Source organism: Oreochromis aureus, linkage group 23, assembly GCF_013358895.1.
Source record: "Oreochromis aureus strain Israel breed Guangdong linkage group 23, ZZ_aureus, whole genome shotgun sequence".
Classification (NCBI taxonomy): domain Eukaryota; kingdom Metazoa; phylum Chordata; class Actinopteri; order Cichliformes; family Cichlidae; genus Oreochromis; species Oreochromis aureus.
Window position 1 is genome coordinate 29,061,810 of NC_052963.1, and position 20,252 is coordinate 29,082,061.

The 20,252-nt window shown below is 38.7% G+C and overlaps 1 protein-coding gene across 6 annotated transcripts in view; it reads right to left on the minus strand.

Annotated features, from left to right (window-relative positions):
- Nucleotides 1–251: 251 nt before the first annotated feature.
- The window catches only part of LOC116314064 (NLR family CARD domain-containing protein 3-like), a 40,315-nt gene continuing 20,314 nt past the window's right edge, over nt 252–20,252 (minus strand). Inside the window, exons 1-15 of one of the 6 annotated variants that reach the window (XM_039606768.1) lie at nt 18,735–18,814; nt 17,873–17,967; nt 17,092–17,235; nt 16,907–17,008; nt 15,469–15,582; nt 14,291–14,407; nt 9,141–9,219; nt 8,753–8,978; nt 6,813–8,613; nt 5,618–5,791; nt 4,949–5,122; nt 4,499–4,672; nt 2,438–2,611; nt 1,863–1,909; nt 252–1,687 (exon numbers count right to left, since the gene is read on the minus strand). In XM_039606768.1, coding sequence (XP_039462702.1) covers nt 1,119–1,687; nt 1,863–1,909; nt 2,438–2,611; nt 4,499–4,672; nt 4,949–5,122; nt 5,618–5,791; nt 6,813–8,613; nt 8,753–8,978; nt 9,141–9,219; nt 14,291–14,407; nt 15,469–15,582; nt 16,907–17,008; nt 17,092–17,180 — 3,840 coding nt within the window. In that variant the 5' untranslated portion in view covers nt 17,181–17,235; nt 17,873–17,967; nt 18,735–18,814 and the 3' untranslated portion in view covers nt 252–1,118. The other 5 variants (XM_039606767.1, XM_039606773.1, XM_039606770.1 and 2 more) reach the window with 5 other exon arrangements.

Consider the following 20,252-nt stretch of genomic DNA (forward strand, 5'->3'; position numbering starts at 1 on the left):
GTGACCAAGCTGGAGTCCACCTGCATGGCAGAATGAATCCAAAACAGATAAGGATCACAGAAAACAAAATTAAACCCCCCCAAAACTGACATCATGTAGTTCATCTTCTCACCAGCAGAGGGTGATAAAAACTCTGAGGAGTTATTGATATCAGAACTGTATATATTGATCTGATCAGTACGGAAGTTCATGTTTCTTTGACTGGATCAGTTTTTAAAGGAGATATTTTTATAGAACAACAGAAACATGAGAGATGCTGAATGTCTTTAATGATTTATACACTGAGTACTATTGTATGTCCACTTATTCAGTCGTGGAGCATCCATCCAGTCTCTCTGTTCTTAGGATTTGACAGTAAATGAAAGCAAGAACCATGCAAATGTGCTCTTAATATGAAAATCTGTTCCTGTTGAGAGCTTCCTTCCTGTCCTACTTCCATCAGAGCTTCCAAAAATGAGTGGAACAGTAAAAGCATGTGGAGAGGTTGGAAAAATCACATTAAGAGAAATCAAACATTTGGATTCATTTTAACAAGCTCAGACTTGTTGAAAATACAGAGGAGCTGGTTGTGAACTGTGCTTCAAAGAAACACAACATACTGGTTGCGGTGGAGGTGTGGTCCCTGGCTCAGCTGCAGGGGAGGAGTGGTGCAGTGAGCTGAAGAGGGCGGTGCCACGGAGGCAGGTGAGAACACAGCGTGTGGCATTTGGACTGATGACGGCCTTTTCCCTTCTTAGTGAGGCAGGAAACGAGAGAAGAGAGATAAAAAAGCTGAGACCAGCGCTGGCCAGAGTGTGTGGTAAATAAACCTGACATGTGTGAGCACACCCATTGTGTGCGTGGAGTCCATTCAACACTGTGATACTCACTGTGAAGCTTTAAAGGGAAAAAATACAGAAAAACAAAACGTGGATCCTGGAATAATCATAGCTTCCATCTTTAAAAGCACTGGAGAGGAAGAAGTTTGCAAGGAATCATTTAGAAAAGTTTAAAACATCAGCTGATTGAATCCATGAATCTGAAAACGTGTTTCTGAGTGAGAGAGACAGACATGTACAGACTGAACTGTTCAACAGTCAGAGTGTTTCTCTAACAGGAGGACACTCTTTACACTCAACTCAGCACAAAGACACTGAGGAACCACGGTAGTATGAAAATCCCCACGAATCATCCATGAGCCCTGCGCCAAACCCAGGATAAAGAGTTTCATTGAATGTGGTGTTGAAGGTGTGGAGGTGGATCAGAGTGTCAGAGGAGACTCTGTAGAAGGACAGAGTGCCAGCAGGACAGTCCACATACACTGCTACTCTTGTAGAGGGGGAGGAAGAGGAGGAGATGGTTGGTATTTGGCTTTTATTGTGCCAGACAGAAAGAGGATCATCATCCGTGCACTTCAGACTCCAGGACTGATCATTCCATCCAAACACACAGTCATTAACCTTTCCTTTCCTTCTGATTCCTCTGTAACTCACTGATATCCAAACCTTTCCACTCCACTCGACTTCCCAGTAACAGCGACCACTCAGACCATCTCTACACAGCAGCTGAGGACACCGGTCAATAAATCTGTCCATATGATCAGGATATGATTGAACCTTTTCCAACACATATGTCACCTTCCTGTTGTCGTCAGACAGTTTGAGGTTTTTATTTACTGTGTTTGTGTCGATTGTGAGTTGACAGGAATCTGATGGAGAGAACAAACACAATCCAGTTGCAGTTATTGATCCATCATCTATTTATTGATTGACACTTTGATGATGACTCCTGACATCAGAGATGTGAATCAGTGATGTGACAGTTTGAAGATGGTTGAATGTGTGCTGCTTTGTTTTCATGAATCACATTAAAAACACACTTACACTTCCTCAGACCTGGTGTCAACCATCGGACTCCAGCAGGCTCCACCCTGAAAGGAGGAGGGGGGTCAGACCAGCACAGTTTCTTTCAGCATGCACACATGGACATTACATGTTATCATGTTATCGCTATGGCTGAAACTGCTGATCATTTGGACTGATCCTGGCTCTGCCAGTTTTTTGAATCAGTTGTTGGATTGGTTGTCACAGCAATACATTTATATAGTGAAAGCATGGCTCCACCATTTTACTGATTGGTGTATTGATAATAAGAAGAGTGCTTCAAGTGAAGAGAATATAAATGATTCTCTTCATGAGCCCTTGTTTTATAGTAGGAGAAGTTTTCTTTGGGAGAGAGAGAGAGGTTTCTTTCTGATATATATTCTATGAATTTATTGTAAAACAGCTGTCTGACATCATTTTAAAAAACTTGTAAATTCTACAGTAAACCCATCAATTTCTGCTGTTTTCAATTTAGACACAGAGAGCTGTGTCATTGTTCATCTCAGAGTCACACAAACAGGCAAGAAGCAAAGTGTTTTCAGCTCTTCCTCCTCTATCAGGCATTCTCTCCATACCTGAGAGTGTCCAGTCTCCATTGTGGATCCTTCAGTCCAGCTGAGAGCATCTTCATTCCTGAGTCTCCTGGATGATTGTAGCTCAGATCCAACTCCTTCAAATGAGACGGGTTAGAGCTCAGAGCTGAAGCCAGAGAAGTACAACCTTCCTCTGTGATCAGACAGCCTGACAGCCTGTGAACACACAAAACAGAAATTAATCTGTGAACTGTTCCCTGAAGGTTTTATTTTTAAATATTGAGATACAATGTCATCCATAAGCCACAATCCACAAGAGATGAAAACAGTAGCCTAAAATTGATTTATAAAGCAAAATCCTACAATATTAAGCATTGACTTTCAACATTTACATAGTCCCCTGTGAGCAGCACTTGATGACAGTGAAGAACACCCTTTAGGACATGACTTTCAACAGAACCAGACTGAGGGACGGGCAGCTATCTGCTTTGACCAGTTGTAGAGTAATTAGAAAGGAGAAAAGAAAGAAAGAAGTCTTGAGAGATCAAAAATAACAAACAGGACAAAACACAAGCTACAGGAGAGGACAAAGTTCTTTCTAGTTTAGTATCAACAATTTCAAGATTCACAGTGTTACTGTAATGTTGATTTAATGTCATCCAAAGGAAGTATCTGGTGAGACGCCATGTTTCTAAGATTTTCATTGTTGAGTACAATAACCTCCGTTGTAACTATATTTAGAACCAGCTATTAGAGGTCATCAAGGTGTTTATGTCCTTAAGACATCCCTGCAGTTTAATTAACTGGTGTGTGGCATTTGGCTCAGTGGATATATAAAGTTGGGTATCATCTCCAAAGCAATTAAAATGTATGCTATGCCTTCTAATAATATTGCCAAAAGGAAAGATGTATAAATTAAAACTGGCTCCAGTATGCAACCCTGTGGAACTACATACTTTCACAGGGTTCAAACCATTTCTGTTAATACCAGTGATGTATTCTATGTGTCTGTAGTAAAATGTAATGATCAAGGGCACTAAATGCTGCACTTTGGTATAGCAAGACAAACACAGTAAAGGTTATTATCTGAGGCCATAAGAAGATCAATAGTAACCTTCAATAGTGCTGTTTCTGTGCAATTATGAACTATAAATCCACACCCATTTTACAGCATCTCTTATAATCATAGAAAACAAGTTGTGATTTGTTGCAAATAGTGCAAATTATCTAACTTATATAATTATAACAAAATAATTGTCTATAATTGTTTATAACTGGGAATAGGTGTCATTTGAATTTTTACAATATTGAAATTCTGAGAAATGGATTCTGTAAGGTGAAATTGATTAACATTTTTCCAGCTATACCAAAGTCATTAACTCTTTATTACATACACAATCAAGAAGTTGCACAAAGGTTGTTCATATTCTTAAATGGCTCTATTTGTTGTTATTTAATCCAATAATCCTACAAGTGTAATTGTATTGTTTAATGGAGTGTAGAATGTGGAAAAGGCAGACACTAAAACAGACATTCACAGTAGTGAAGTGCCAGTGAGTAGTGAGGCCATTTTCTAGGGCTCTGGTGGTGTTAATCTTGATCTTCCTTGCACAAAGGAAGGTTCCTAGTCCTGGTGGAATTGGGCTTCTATTGGGTTAATTTGAAAAAAAAAAAAAAAGACATCACTTGATTGGAAATGACAGGGAATAAAAGGAAAAGACCATATTTCACCCATATTGTCTCCCTGTGAAATCCATAAATGATTTTAAAATCCTTCTCTTTACACATAACACTGCCCACTTCTCTCTTTGACAGCAGACTTATTTTCTAGAGTTTCTGAAAGTAGAAGAGGAGGCACACCCTCTCTCAGTTATGCTGTAATAGGGTTAGGATCCTAGGAGCTTTTCATGATGTACTAATCCTCTTCTTTACTCAATCCATTTTATGCTCTGTGAACAGCTCTATAACATTTAATTATTAGTAAACATTTAAAAAATGGTTTTCTCTTGCCAAGTGTGTCTTTGTCCCCACTCTCTCTGCTCTCTTCTTCTTTCCCCTTTTCATATGTGAAATGATCATCAGTTGAAAAGTCTGAATCCTGACCTGAGAGTTTCCACAGTACAATCTGGACTCTCCAGTCCAGCAGATAGAAGCTTCAGCCCTGAATCCTGCAGGTCATTGTTACTTAGGTCCAGTTGTCTCAGGCTAGAGAACTGGGAACTGCGAAATAAGGACAGCACTTCACAGGTTCTCTCGGACAGATTACATATATTCAGTCTGAAAAATTATGAACAAGAACATAATAGCACTGGTGTTAAAGCATATTCAAGGTACAACAAGAAGACAATAGATTTGGCAATATTTCAGGACCAGCTGAAATCTTCATTGCCTTATGTTAAAATAAACAGAAATGTGGCAGTTTTCTGTGACTTAAAAAAAAATACTAAAACTGCAAAGCCACAAGAGAAGATAGGTTAAGTTCAATAATTTAGCCACAATAACTATTGGCAATTTTGGTCTGTTGATGAAAAACAAAATGTCTCTTGATGTGACCTGAGAGTTTCCAGCATACAGTGTGGACTCTTTAGTCCAGCGGACAGAAGCTTCACTCCTGAATCCTGCAGGTCATTGTTACTCAGGTCCAGCTCTCTCAGGCTACAGGACTGTGAGTTGAAAACTGAGGAGAGAGCTTCACAGCTTTTCTCTGTGAGGTTACAGCCTCTCAATCTGAAAAATTATACAAAAGAAGGCTTTAATTAAAGTGTGTCTATGGTAGCCAAAAGAGTTACTATATTTAGCAATATTTATTCTGTTTTGTTTTGTCAGTGGGGTTAGATTAATTGGTAATTCTACATTGTGAATGTGAGTGTGAATGGTTGTCTATATGTGTTTGTCCTGTGACAGACTGGTGACCAGTATAGGGTGTATTCTGCCTCTTGCTCTATGGTAGCTGGAATAGGCTCCAACACCCCCTGACAAGTATAATCAGAAGAGAATGAATGGATGGATGGATGGATGGATATTTTGTTTTAGGACTAAGTGAAATCCTTATTGTCTTGTGGCCTTATGTTAAATAAGTTAGAAATCTTAAGTGTGAAATTGATCCTGACCTAGACTGAAATGCTAAAAATATAAAGATGCAAAAATATGTAAGTTAAACTTAATTAGCTATGTTTAATATTGTATATTTTTCTCCCATAAAAACAAATCACCTGAGCTAACCTGATAGTTTCTAGTTTACAGTGTGGACTCTCCATTCCAACAGACAGAAGCTTTACACCAGAATCCATTAGGTTATTGTTACTCATGTCCAACTCTGTCAAACTAGAGGACTGGGATCTGAGAACTAAGGACAGAGCTTCACAGCCTTTCTCTGAGAGGTTACACACACTCAGTCTACAAAAAAGAAGAGAAAGAACATCTGATTAGATAAATTCAAATGATGAATACAGATGAGCCAAACAGCACAATTCGCCAGTTAATTAAATGCTATCCTGGGACAAATCTTAAATAATTTGAATTTGTTTAGAGAAAACTAAATTCTTTCTTTCTGTCTAAATGGAAACCATTGAGTGAAAGATACATTTATTGATATTAGTTCAGCACCAAATGGCAAAGGCATACAGCCCTGTCATTGGTGTTTAAAGGACTGGAACCATGTTTTTTTTTGGGAACATTTATGTAGTAGGTGCTTGTTGTTCACATTCAAATTGTTTTTGAGAGATTAAAGAGGGATAGAATTTCTCCTCTGAGAACCGCAATGATTAAGTTTCTCAACAAATTGTCTAACAAATGTATACTAATATGACTAAGTAAAGATACAAAGATCGCCAGAAGAGCTTTTGCTACATTCAGGCAATGTAAACGCACAAGCAATGTAAACACTGTGATTCAGTTTTAAGCTTGTTTGTTTTTGTCTTCATTTTCCTGATATTTAAGTAAATTAATATTTTAAAAAAACTGAGATTAAATCATTTGTTGGATTTTTTAATGTTGCTAATATCACAGTTAGGCATGCATAGACTCAACCTCAAAGTGTGTGGACAAACCAGTGGCTACAACTTGAGGAAGAACATTTTGGAGAATTGAGCAGAGACTCCCGTGTTAGTAGGATTTTCTTGTGCTCAGGTTTAGTGTGTTGGAAGTAGGTTGTTGTGTCCAAATGTGTTGAGCTCCTTAAATGTTTTTCTTTTTTCTTCAAAGGTAATAGAGGATTTAGTATATGTTTATCAGAGTAAAACTCAAATTTTAGTGTCCACAATAATAAAAAGCTTATCAAAAATATATAAACGACTTCAGGCTGTACCAAAATTAATAAAAGTAATTTGATAATATGGTAGGATATGGACTTGTGATGAAAGAAATCACTGACTCAACCATATTTTGTAACAAAAGGGATGAGCACAAATATACTTACAGAGCTTTGTTGGACGCTTTTACCACTGGAAGCAGCTTCAGAAGAGCCTCCTCTGAAGCAGAGTATTTCTTCAAGTCAAACATGTCCAGATCTTTTTCTGATGACAGTAAGATGAAGGCCAGAGCTGACCACTGTGCAGGAGACAGTTTATCTGTGGAGAGACGCCCTGATTTCAGGGACTGTTGGATCTCCTCCACTAGAGAACAATCATTCAGTTCATTCAGACAGTGGAAAAGATTGATGCTTTTCTCTGCAGACAGATTCTTTCTAATTTTCTTCTTGATGTACTGGACTGTTACCTGATTGTTTGACCACTTACTTCCTGCTTCTGTCAACAGACCTCGTAGAAGAGTCTGATTGGTCTGCAGTGAAAGACCCAGGAGGAAGCGGAGGAACAAGTCCAGGTGTCCATTTGGACTCTGTAAGGCCTTCTCCACAGCACTCTGGTGGATATACTGGAGTTTTGGTTTGCTAAATAATTTAGACAACATGGTTGTTGTTGGTTGTTCCTCTTCCAGCAGATTGACTCCAGAGTTGATGAAGGTCAGATGGACATGAAGAGCAGCCAGAAACTCCTGAACGCTCAGATGGATGAAGCAGTACACCTTGTACTGGTACAGTCCTCTCTCCTCTTTAAAGATCTGTGTGAACACTCCTGAGTACACTGAGGCTGCTCTGATATTGATGCCACACTCTGTCAGGTCTGATTCATAGAAGATCAGGTTTCCTTTCTGCAGCTGATCAAAAGCCAGTTTTCCCAGAGACTCAATCATCTTCCTGCTCTCTGGACTCCAGTGTGGATCTGTCTCAGCTCCTCCGTCATACTTGACATTCTTCACTTTGGCCTGAACCACCAGGAAGTGGATGTACATCTCAGTCAGGGTTGTGGGTAGCTCTCCTCCCTCTCTGGTTTTCAGCACATCCTCCAGAACTGTAGCAGTGATCCAGCAGAAGACTGGGATGTGGCACATGATGTGGAGGCTTCTTGATGTCTTGATGTGGGAAATGATCCTGCTGGCTTGCTCCTCATCACTGAATCTCTTCCTGAAGTACTCCTCCTTCTGTGGATCAGTAAACCCTCTGACCTCTGTCACCAAATCAACACATTGTGGAGGGATCTGATTGGCTGCTGCAGGTCGTGTGGTTATCCAGAGGCGAGCAGAGGGAAGCAGATTCCCCCTGATGAGGTTTATCAGCAGCACATCCACTGAGGTGGACTTTCTAGGGTCACTCAGAAGTTTATTTTTGTTGAAGTCCAGAGGAGGTCGACACTCATCCAGACCATCAAAGATGAACACAACCTGGAAGTCTTCAAAGCTGCAGATTCCTGATTCTTTGGTTTCTGTAAAGAAGTGATGAACAAGCTCCACCAAGCTGAACTTTTCCTCTTTCAGCACATTCAGCTCTCTGAAAGTGAATGGAAATATGAACTGGATATCCTGGTTGGCTTTGTCTTCAGCCCAGTCTAGAGTGAACTTCTGTGTTAAGATTGTTTTCCCAATGCCAGCCACTCCCTTTGTCAGCACTGTTCTTACTGTTTGATTACTTGCAGTTGAGGCTTTAAATATGTCTTCTTGTCTGATTGTTGTTTCTGGTCTGTCTGATTTCCTGGATGCTGTTTCAATCTGTCTGACCTCATGCTCATCACTGACCTCTGCAGTCCCTCCCTCTGTGATGAAGAGCTCTGTGTAGATCTGATTCAGAAGGGTTGGGTTTCCTGCTTTAGCAATCCCCTCAAACACACACTGGAACTTCTTCTTCAGGTTCAATTTAAGCTCACATTCACAAAGTGGAGAAAGCACTTCTGAAAAAATACAAGTAATAAATTCAAGTAACGAGTTGTGCATAACTATCCAAAAATTCCAATTGCCTGAAGACTAAGTATAAATGTTCTATTTATCCACCGAAATTTTTTGAAATTTTAAGAGAAATCCCCTTACGATTCCATAGACGCTCAGCTAGATCCTCCTGCTTCATTTTCTTCAGGAACTGCACTGCAATCTTCAGAATAGCCCCTCTCCCACTCCTCATCTGCTCTTCATCTTTACTGTCCAAGGTCCCATCTCCCTGCTGTTTCACTGAACATTCTGGGTTATCTGGACTCAAAAGTCTCTGGATTTTCTTCAGCTCCATCTTCACAAAAGTGATGATGTTGTCCTCCAGCCGCTGTAACAGAATACTATACAAATGACCCAATCAGACCCAATCATGGAGCCAAAAAGCAGAGCTATGTTGAAGATTTAGGATAATCCAGAAATCCACAAAGAGCAGCATGGTGATATCTGTGACCAGCATAGCTGTAAAAGTAGTTGTTATATATGTACAGACCATAAATATATTTTCCAGACATGTTTGATGCTGCTGGGCAGACTGACCACTGGGAACCTCTGAGCTCTCCCAGTCCACTCTGTGGAGAAATCACGAAAAATTAGATCAAGCACTGAATTAAGGTCCAGGAAATTCCACTTTGACAAAGACAGTTATCCAGAGGACTCCTGTAATTGTAAAAGTTTACTACTCTTGCTGATGCGACTAAGAAGCAACAGCTCAGTTTAGTGTTTTTCTTTGAGTTTAAGTTCTTGCAGTGTTCTGATAAGCTTTAATGCTCAGCAAAGTTCAAGTTTGAAACGTTAAACTGTATGTCAGATTCTGGAAATATCAGTCAATCTTGGTTTTAATCTTGTTCAATCTTGTTTAAATCCTTACTCTTGTCCAAGAAGTTGAGTCTTTTCCTTGAATTTAAAGTACCACTTACAGGGAGTGCAGAATTATTAGGCAAGTTGTATTTTTGAGGAATAATTTTATTATTGAACAACAACCATGTTCTCAATGAACCCAAAAAACTCATTAATATCAAAGCTGAATGTTTTTGGAAGTAGTTTTTAGTTTGTTTTTAGTTTTAGCTATTTTAGGGGATATCTGTGTGTGTGGGGTGACTATTACTGTGCATAATTATTAGGCAACTTAACAAAAACAAATATATACCCATTTCAATTATTTATTTTACCAGTGAAACCAATATAACATCTCCACATTCACAAATATACATTTCTGACATTCAAAAACAAAACAAAAACAAATCAGCGACCAATATAGCCACCTTTCTTTGCAAGGACACTCAAAAGCCTGCCATCCATGGATTCTGTCAGTGTTTTGATCTGTTCACCATCAACATTGCGTGCAGCAGCAACCACAGCCTCCCAGACACTGTTCAGAGAGGTGTACTGTTTTCCCTCCTTGTAAATCTCACGTTTGATGATGGACCACAGGTTCTCAATGGGGTTCAGATCAGGTGAACAAGGAGGCCATGTCATTAGTTTTTCTTCTTTTATACTCTTTCTTGCCAGCCATGCTGTGGAGTACTTGGACGCGTGTGATGGAGCATTGTCCTGCATGAAAATCATGTTTTTCTTGAAGGATGCAGACTTCTTCCTGTACCACTGCTCGAAGAAGGTGTCTTCCAGAAACTGGCAGTAGGACTGGGAGTTGAGCTTGACTCCATCCTCAACCCGAAAAGGCCCCACAAGCTCATCTTTGATGATACCAGCCCAAACCAGTACTCCACCTCCACCTTGCTGGCGTCTGAGTCAGACTGGAGCTCTCTGCCCTTTACCAATCCAGCCACGGGCCCATCCATCTGGCCCATCAAGACTCACTCTCATTTCATCAGTCCATAAAACCTTAGAAAAATCAGTCTTGAGATATTTCTTGGCCCAGTCTTGACGTTTCAGCTTGTGTGTCTTGTTCAGTGGTGGTCGTCTTTCAGCCTTTCTTACCTTGGCCATGTCTCTGAGTATTGCACACCTTGTGCTTTTGGGCACTCCAGTGATGTTGCAGCTCTGAAATATGGCCAAACTGGTGGCAAGTGGCATCTTGGCAGCTGCACGCTTGACTTTTCTCAGTTCATGGGCAGTTATTTTGCGTCTTGGTTTTTCCACACGCTTCTTGCGACCCTGTTGACTATTTTGAATGAAACGCTTGATTGTTTGATGATCACGTTTCAGAAGCTTTGCAATTTTAAGACTGCTGCATCCCTCTGCAAGATATCTCACTATTTTTGACTTTTCTGAGCCTGTCAAGTCCTTCTTTTGAGCCATTTTGCCAAAGGAAAGGAAGTTGCCTAATAATTATGCACACCTGATATAGGGTGTTGATGTCATTAGACCACACCCCTTCTCATTACAGAGATGCACATCACCTAATATGCTCAATTGGTAGTAGGCTTTCGAGCCTATACAGCTTGGAGTAAGACAACATGCATGAAGAGGATGATGTGGACAAAATACTCATTTGCCTAATAATTCTGCACTCCCTGTAGAGATTGATCCTTAATTCTAGTCAGAATATAATCAAATAAAGGTCTAATCAATATGATGAATAAGAAAAAAATGGCCAACCATTGAAATGATTCCAATACCTGACTTTTAACTGAGATTTTGTGCGGAGTGGTATGTTTAGTACTAATGCTGATATTGGTCTCAGAGAGTCTCTTTGTGTAAGGGGTGATAGGAATGAGAGGGAGGAATAAGTGAGACACTAAGAAGGCTGAAGAATCTCAGAGAATCTCTTATTTTACAATGTATGATTTAAAAAACAAGTCATTGAGAGAAAAAGTATTCCTATATAACTGAAATAAAAAGGGATAATGTTGAAATCATAAAGAGTGATGATATGCATGTGTGACTGAGCTAATGAGAAATTATGTTGAAGTACCCTCAGCATGTTGGGGCTTTCTCTGTATTCTTGTAGGGTTTATTACCTCACAATATGAAGCAGCAGAGTAAATAAAACTGAATTGAAATTATTATTATAATAACTAGTGAAAACAGTCCACAATACTGTTTTCACAGATCAAAAAAGACTTCTGTAGAGACTATGGCATTGTTAATGTCAAATGAAGTCTACACAACCCCCAAGGAAATGTTGTTGCAAAGCATGCTTTTCAGATTGACAAACTTATTCTGATAAAAAGAGGATCCACTGCTAGAACTGATATGCTACAGAGCAACAGCTATAATACCTACTGGCAATAACCCGGCTGAACTATTCATGGGACTTAAAATCTATCTACTCTCCTGTCACACAAAGGGAACCTGATTCCAAAATGGCCAGATAAAACTCTAATCAGATGCAGAAATTATGATACAAAACAACAAGCATTTTAATTCAACAGGAGACATGGAGTGAAAGACCTGCCTCCACTTCACTTCTCAGCAAGAAATTAGACATAACAACAGAGTTCTTGTCAGAAACACTTTAGGATCGGTGATGGACATAACAAAACACTTCAAGGAAATAGAATAATCTGTAAACCTGGTGTCAGATCTTTATGTTACAGTCATTTTTATAAGAAGTTACTGTTTTTTAAAACAGAAAAGTTTAACTAATTAAGGTTACACATTAATATCAGAATGCTACTGTTTAGTAAATGATAACTCAGTTTTGTATAAGTAACTCAGGTCAGTTTAAAGGGAGTCAAGGAGGCACATAAAAGAGTTAGAGTTAATCATGCATGTGAATAAGATGTGCATAGAACTAATAAAGTGAGGTAGTGAGTACAAAAAACTATATTATTCTCTTTTCCTTTTTTCTGTTTTTTTAGCAACTTCACAGGTCCTTTTTGCTTGTATGCTTGAAGTCTGTATGGACATCCTTATCTAGAACTATTGTACAGATTAGAGATGGCACGATACCACGATACCACTTTTTTATGTCCGATACCAATATCATAAATTTGGATATCTGCCGATACCGATATGAATCCGATATAGTGTGTTTTTTAATCAATAAAACTGTTTTTTTAATATCTTGCTGCATTTTGTATAAGTTCATACTCAAGTTTAAATAAACAACAACACTAAAGCTATTTTGTTATACTTGTATGTAAAAAATACACTGCGCCCAAAATATTTCATAGTTCAGCAATACTGATCAGTCTAATAAACTTAAACCTACTCCATCCTCCCTATTCTGGTATTTTAAAGAGTACTTAGCAGAAATATTAAGCAACCTAACTAATAGGGTTGCAAACTCCCAAAAAAAAATAAAGGAACCACCCCCACCCTCCACCTCATGATGCTTAATCGATGTAATCAACTTTAATTTGATGCAGGGTGAAAAAAAATGCACAGAAATAAATTATTTTTCAAGAATAATTAAATAGATTCAACATCGTTCTTCAACAGAATTGCAGAATTCACAGATGGTACCTTCCCAAAGGAAAAAGTAGTATAGCTTACTAGGGTATATTAGACTTAACAGTTACTATATACAGTAATGGACTTCTATACATTTTACATCAGATTAAAACTTTGGGTGTAAGATTCAGATAATTATTTATTAAAAGCTAGACATTTTAAATGAGAATAAGAAAGAAAAGTATGTCTTTGTGCCCCCTTTTCCCTGTTCATGCCCTATCGGCCCCCCTGGCTAAACTTTGCTAGATCCGCCCCTGCACAGTTACCAGCCCTCAGCTACGTAGAAAAGGATCCTGGTGTAGAAAGTAATATTAAATAAATTCTAACAACAGCTTATCAAGCGTAAAGGTGCTGCTGTTGTTCAGCCGCTGGTTTCCTCTTTCTGGTGCAAAGTGGGCCAAAAACAAAGAAGAGAGACAGACTCCCGACAGAAAAGCCGATCAGCTGATCATTAAGCAGTTTCACGATTGAAGTAGCGGCAGGAGAGGGAGGGAGAGGCAGTCGCTCTATATATCGGTTGTTAAGCTTAACATGGGAACGCTTTACAAACATTCAGAGATGAACTTACACACTTGCTTTACTTCTCTCTGGGATAACTTCCTCGGAGATGAAATGCCGGATTGCTCGAGGCTACAAATACACACAGCCGCTCTATCACGTGAGGCATACTGCTCTGACGTGCTACGGTTACACCATGTCGCAAGTTTTGTGAGGTGTCTTTCTGATATTTAATGGATCGGATTACATTTTTTATTTCTCGCCGATATCCGATCCAGTAATTTAGGTCAGTATCGGACCGATACCGATACATAATATCGGATCGGTCCATCTCTAGTACAGATACAGTAGTTCTTTTTCAGATACAGTAGCAATTTGTATGAAAACTAGATTTCAGTGGATACTTCTTGATAGTTCAGGGTAAAATCAATAAGGATATCTTACATTATACAGTATACAACACAACATAAATTATAGAAGAAAAAATGAGGATAAACATTATTCTATGTTTGCTGAAGTGGAATTTCAGTTAACAAAAGCTTTTAAGAGACGATTTATATGGTATTAGAGAGAATGATGTGTTTGGACTAAAATTTGTATACGATAACAATGACAGGAGTTTATGTGTACATGTTAGACATGGTTATTAAAATAAAAGAATCCCTTGCTCACTGACTTCCATTGAGATGTAGTTTAGAGACCATGACACAACATCACACAGTTTATTCAAATCAGAAAACCAAACTGGAGTTCATTAAAGAGTTCATGTAGCTAACAGATTACCTCTCTGCAGCAGATGGTTGATGTCCTTTAAAGTGAATGAGGCGCTCTTCAGACCAGTCACTCTTTAAAGACACACAGCTGGGTTCAGCTCCAGGTTCAGCAGGTCTCCCATAGATCCTGTTAAACAGAGAAGAAAAGTATACTTTTCTTTTCCTGCTATAGAAGCTGATGAAGACTTAGAAAACCTTCATCATCCAAAAGAAACAATGATTTGCAGGCTGAGCATGAGGAGAAGGGAACTCCAAACTAGTGTTGACAGTGTAACAATAGGACAACAGGTGACAGACAAATAGTCATTTACAGTATGCAGAATAATTGATAATCTTACTACGAGCAGTTTGAGTTTAAATATAAAGTGTGTAAAATCTGGCTGCTGTTCACTTCTCCAGTGATAATGATACTGAAATGAGTTGTTGAGGGTATCCAACTTTTCTGTTGGTTAGTGCTGATGGTTTTGCCTAGTTTGCTCTTAGCCAGTGTTAGTGAAACTTTTTTTTTAAGTAGATCTAACATTCTTGGATTCTGAAACTTGGCGAAGAAAATCTGATAGCTCATGAGACTATTATTAAAATGTTTATCAGAGGGAAATTGTGATGTGTTCAAAACTCGAGCCTAACATTAGCTGACATAACAAGTTGGCTTATAACAAGTAGCTGTCGCTTAGCTGGCTCATGGTCAACTGTCCAGAGAAAAGAGGGTTGCATGTTTAATCTGTTCATACATATTTTTGTTTATTAGAGCCCTAACTTCAGTTCAGGAGATGAGAGTTGATGTCAGGAGGAAGAGGATGGCATTTTATCCAAATGCAAGTTGCACCGTCTTTGTCCTTCACATTTCTGCTTCTTTGGTGAATGGGACACCTCCTCAGATGATAAAATATAGGTGTGATCCATCATATCTTGAGTCTGAAGATGCAGACACAAGTTAAAATGTGTCTCCATGGCATATGAATGCCTTTAAATTCTCTTAAATTCTCTCTGTCTCTGTCTATTAAATAACATAAAAAATGACTGTCTGGACCTTTAAATGTACATGTTGAACATGGTCTATGGAATTAAGGAATTACTCACTCATTAACTTCCATTGAAATGCAATTTAGAGACCAAAACAACATCTAGACGTTCATTTAAATCAGGAAACCAAACTGACAGGTATCAAAGAGTTCATGTTACTGACACCTCTCTTCAGCAGATGGTTGGTGTTCTTTAAAGTGAATGAGGCGCTCTTCAGACCAGTCACTCTTTAAAGACACACAGCTGGGTTCAGCTCTGGATTCAGGTCTCTCATAGATCCTGTTAAACAGAGAAGAAAGGAGTCTTTTTTAAATTTCCTGTTACAGAAACTGATGAAGACTGAGAATACCTTCATCATCTCAAAAACTGATTTAGATGTTGAGCATGAGCAGAAGGAAACTCCAAACTAGTGTTGGCAGTGTAACAGAGTGTCACCCACAGTAAACACCACCATTTGCACAATTGCAGAACTACTGATGGTCTTACTATAAGCAGCGCAATTTCAAAGTTATAGTTTTTATAATTTTCCCACCACATGTCAGTAGATTGCACATTAATGTCAACTGATTTCTGTTTTTTTACATCTCAAAATCGTACACGTGCATGATCCTAAGTATGGTGGCAGCTGTTGGGCAAACAACTCCGGCTGCCATTCATCTGTACGTAGGCTGCTTGTAGGCTGTTAGTCTGCTGTTTATCTCATCCACGTATATTTACTCAGATACGAGTCAATGAGTCAGTGAAGGTCACTTCTGTCCAATGACAGTGATGCTGAGGTGAATTAAGGGTATTCTTAAAATTCCTATTGGTAAATGCTGCTGTTTTTGCTGCTGTTAGCCAGCATTGGTGGAACTTTCTTTAAAGTGAATATTACTGTTGCTGTTAAATGTAGCACCATGGTCTTGGAGAAACACCGTCTCGTTTCACTTTATACTGTGCCCACTGTTTAAGGTTGAAATGACAATAAAGCCACTTGACTTAACTTGAGTTGACAAATATTGTTGAATTTAGGCTCTTATTGAATAAACTGTCAAATGATGTGAGAATGTAAACTGCTTATCAGAAGTGGGACCTTTAGGACACTGAAGCCTAACATTAGCTGGCATAACATTAGATTATAGCTAACTTTTTTTGTTGTTTCCCAGCCTGTTGTCCGCTATACAGAGATGGAAGGGTTGATGGAAGGAATAAATGAGCATGTTTGTGCTGTTTCTTGTGTGTTAGAACCTGATATCTGTTCAGGAATTTTATTTAGATGTCACTAACATCTTACTAAAATGTTTTGCTTTTCCTTCTCACCTTAGTTCTCATCTCCTGAACTGACGTCAGGGCTCTAACACGCCTTCATGTTTTCATTTCTAATTCTAATTACTTCTAAGTTTATGAGAATGCATTACTTTTTCATAAGAACTAATAACACACAAATCAATGTATATTTTTGAGTACAATAGTCTGTTTTTATATTAACTGGAAAAGACTAACTAGACATTTAAAGCACATGTTATACGTGTACATATTGGACACGTTTTATAGAATAAAGCGATTCCTCGTTCAGTGACTTCCTTTGAGCTATCAAAGAATTCATGTTACTAACAGCTCTCACCTCTCTGCAGCAGACCGCTGGTTTCCTTTAAAATGAATGAGGCGCTCTTCAGACCAGTCACTCCTTAAGGACACACAGCTGGGTTCAGGTCCAGGTTGGTTCCTGTGAATAATGATGGCTCAGGGATGTGAGTGCTGAGCTGTGACATGGAGAAGAGTCATGGACAGTTAGAGATGTCATCTCACCTCTGAGCTTTGGTCTGGCGCTCATGTTCCACACACAGAGTGGTTTTAGAGGGAGGGCCTCCCTCCTCTCTGTCCTCACACTGATCCATGCTGCTGAATTCACATCCACATCACCCGAGGTGGCAAAAGTACAAACTTTCTTTACTAAAAGTAGAAGTACAGATACCTGGGTTAAAAAATACTCCAGTAAATGTTGAAGCACTGAAGCAGCTCCATCAAGGACAATGCTATTAACATTTTTTTGTACAAAGGTAACTGAACCTTGTGCTGTGTCAATATGATAATAAGCTCATATTTGTACAAAAGAATACATACATTAATCCAAATAAATCCAAATTAAGTATAATGAATATACTTAGCTTGAATCTGTTATTCAGGACACCTGCAGTGAAAAAGGTTTAAAAAAACCAAACTAACAAACAAACAAACAAACAAAAAGAAACAATATGTATGCTATATTTATGCAATTAAGTGAATAAATCTAAGCATCATCAGCTTAAATGCAAATTCATCTCTACTACACTGGATGCAACGTAACTTTAACACTGAGCACCAAAGGCCACCATGCACCAGTCCAACGCAGTGCTTTACTAAAAATTCACCACATTAATGTGAGCTAACCTGTTTGTTCTGCACAAAACTAGGACTTTCATGCAACATCTGAATAACAAAAGTTCGTATAGCTTTGTTTGTTTTGCAGGACATATTCCCAAATGAAAATACATAATTCATCAAAACATATTGTAAGCATTAAATCTGCAGTTTATCAAGCAGTCCTTACCTTTAAATATAACCTTCTTTCTTCCTCTTCTGTCCTGTATTTTCTTACATCTTTCTCCATTTCTGAGTGAAGTTATCTTGTACTCTTTTCTCTTCCTGTGAAATACAGCAGCTAGACCTTTAGCTAGCAACACACTGTGCGACAAACTGCACACAAACAGTTTTTGTGTTTGCTGATGTTTGTTCATCTGATAGAAAATTTGAATTTGAAATGAGCTGCCACTAAAAAATGTACTGTTCTTCCATCCAGTAACGTTCAGGATTAATGTGAACATCTAACCACAGATGCTACTGAACATTGGTTACATCAGCTAGCTTCCAATTAGCATCTAGATTTATTGTTTTTCCATCAAGTATCAGTTAGAAGCTCCAGCAGCTAAAGGTCCTATCATGAAAAACAAAGAAATCTATCAAACCCTTACAGCAGATATTTTCACAATGATACTTTAAAACAGAAATGATCACTAATTACCTGAATATTTAGGATTTGTTTAGTGTTACTCAATTATTCAGTTTATAACACATTACAACTAACATTTATTTTATTTTGTTTTGAAAGGACTGAAGGTAAAACAGCAGCACACTGCTGTGTGTGACTTTAATGGAGAGACAACAGTTTTCTTCCAGGAAACAAAAACACACAGAGTTTGTTTTGTGACGAAATGAATCAAACATCAGCTGTTCATCAAACTGTTTGATTCCAGTCAATCAATATATATCTATAATCATGTGGCTTAGTCTTCAAATACAAGAGTGATCCAAAGTCTGCCCTGAAATAAGAGCTAAACAAACATTAAAGAGCAGAAACAAACAGTAAAGTTCCTAAAGACAAACTGTTAAAGGAGGAAACAAAGCAAACTTACAATTTCTTCAAATAGAGACACGAACAAGAAGCTTCTGGACACTAAACACGAAGAGATAGGTGAGATGCTTCCTGGAAGGAGTTGGGACTCCACCTGAAGCTCAGGTATGCATGTGTGTGCATGTATTGATTTTTAAATCCCTCCTCCTGTCTGAACTTGAGATTTTGTCGTTTGCTGTCAGTTGCGCAATATTATAAATGTTTGTTCGCTATCAGTTTTACTGATGATGCATCAGGAATGTCCTCACGAGCCCAGACTTGTTACAATAATGAACACAATACATGGAGTGAGGAAAAATACAGCACAGATAGAAATAATACTATATAGTTGGGAGGAAACCAGAGTTAGCAATGTTGCCAAGAATATTTCTCTAGAGCAGAGATTCCCAAAGTGTGGGGCCCGCCCCCTAGGGGGGGCGCAGAGCCATTGCAGGGGGGGCGCGGTATGAAAAGAAAAAAAAATAAAAGAGCGCTTGGACACTGTGGACAGGTTTTTGACGGGGCTCCCACACAAACAGATGAAGCATCGCCAAATATGTTTCCAAACCAACTTCCTTCCAAGCCAAAGACAGGAAAATATGGTGAAGCATATCTTCCCTTTGGCTTCACCTGCACAAGTGCCAAGGTAGGTCTCCCCTGCAAAATTAGTTTCCCTGCGTCGGGAGCAGCGCTGGGCTCTCCAAATCACGGACAAACAGTATCCCACATTCTTGATTTTTAGTTCACAAACACTTCTTGTAATAACTACTCCTGACATTTTGGAGATGTTAGCTCTTTATACAGTAAAGTTACAGTGGGATACAAATAATATCAGGCTGATCCTGCCGTAATTTGTTCCCCCTGTTCAAATCACGGACAAACAGTATCCCACAGCTGTTTATGTGTTTAAACTCATTTTGCACAGAGAGGCATTTTTTGAAAAATGTATTGATAGCAATGTTGAATATTATTACACAGGAAAAAAAAACAACTAAATGGAGGGACAGTAACTGCGTGTGTGTAATGTAAGCGTGTAAAACCTGAAGATAGTCAGATTAACAGTAACAGTATTTTGTCTCTATCTGCCATTCTGCAATTCATCTCATGTAAACAATAACGTGGCGCACAGCGTGACGTGAAAAGAGGCACATACCTTTGACGTTGCGTGACGAACTCTGTAATCCTCGTCCACACGTAAACGCAAAAAAGGAGTTTTAAATAATCTCCGTTTTCGGTGAATCGCAACGCCGTTTACGTGTTGACGAAAAGCCCAAACGCATAGAAACAGCTGAAAACTCGAGTTTTCAAAAATACCCGTGTAGGTGTGGACGTAGCGTAAAAGAGTTAGTAGTACTACTACCTGTAATTTATTGCCGTTTACTTGTATTTGCTTAATTGTTTACTAAATGTTTGAGGTGTGAAATAAACCGCAATGGAGTTTGTAAACAAAATATGGGTGTGTGTGTTTGGAGGATGTGTTTGTGCGGGGGGGGGGGGCGCGAACATTTTTCTTGTAAAAAAGGCAAAAAAAAGTTTGGGA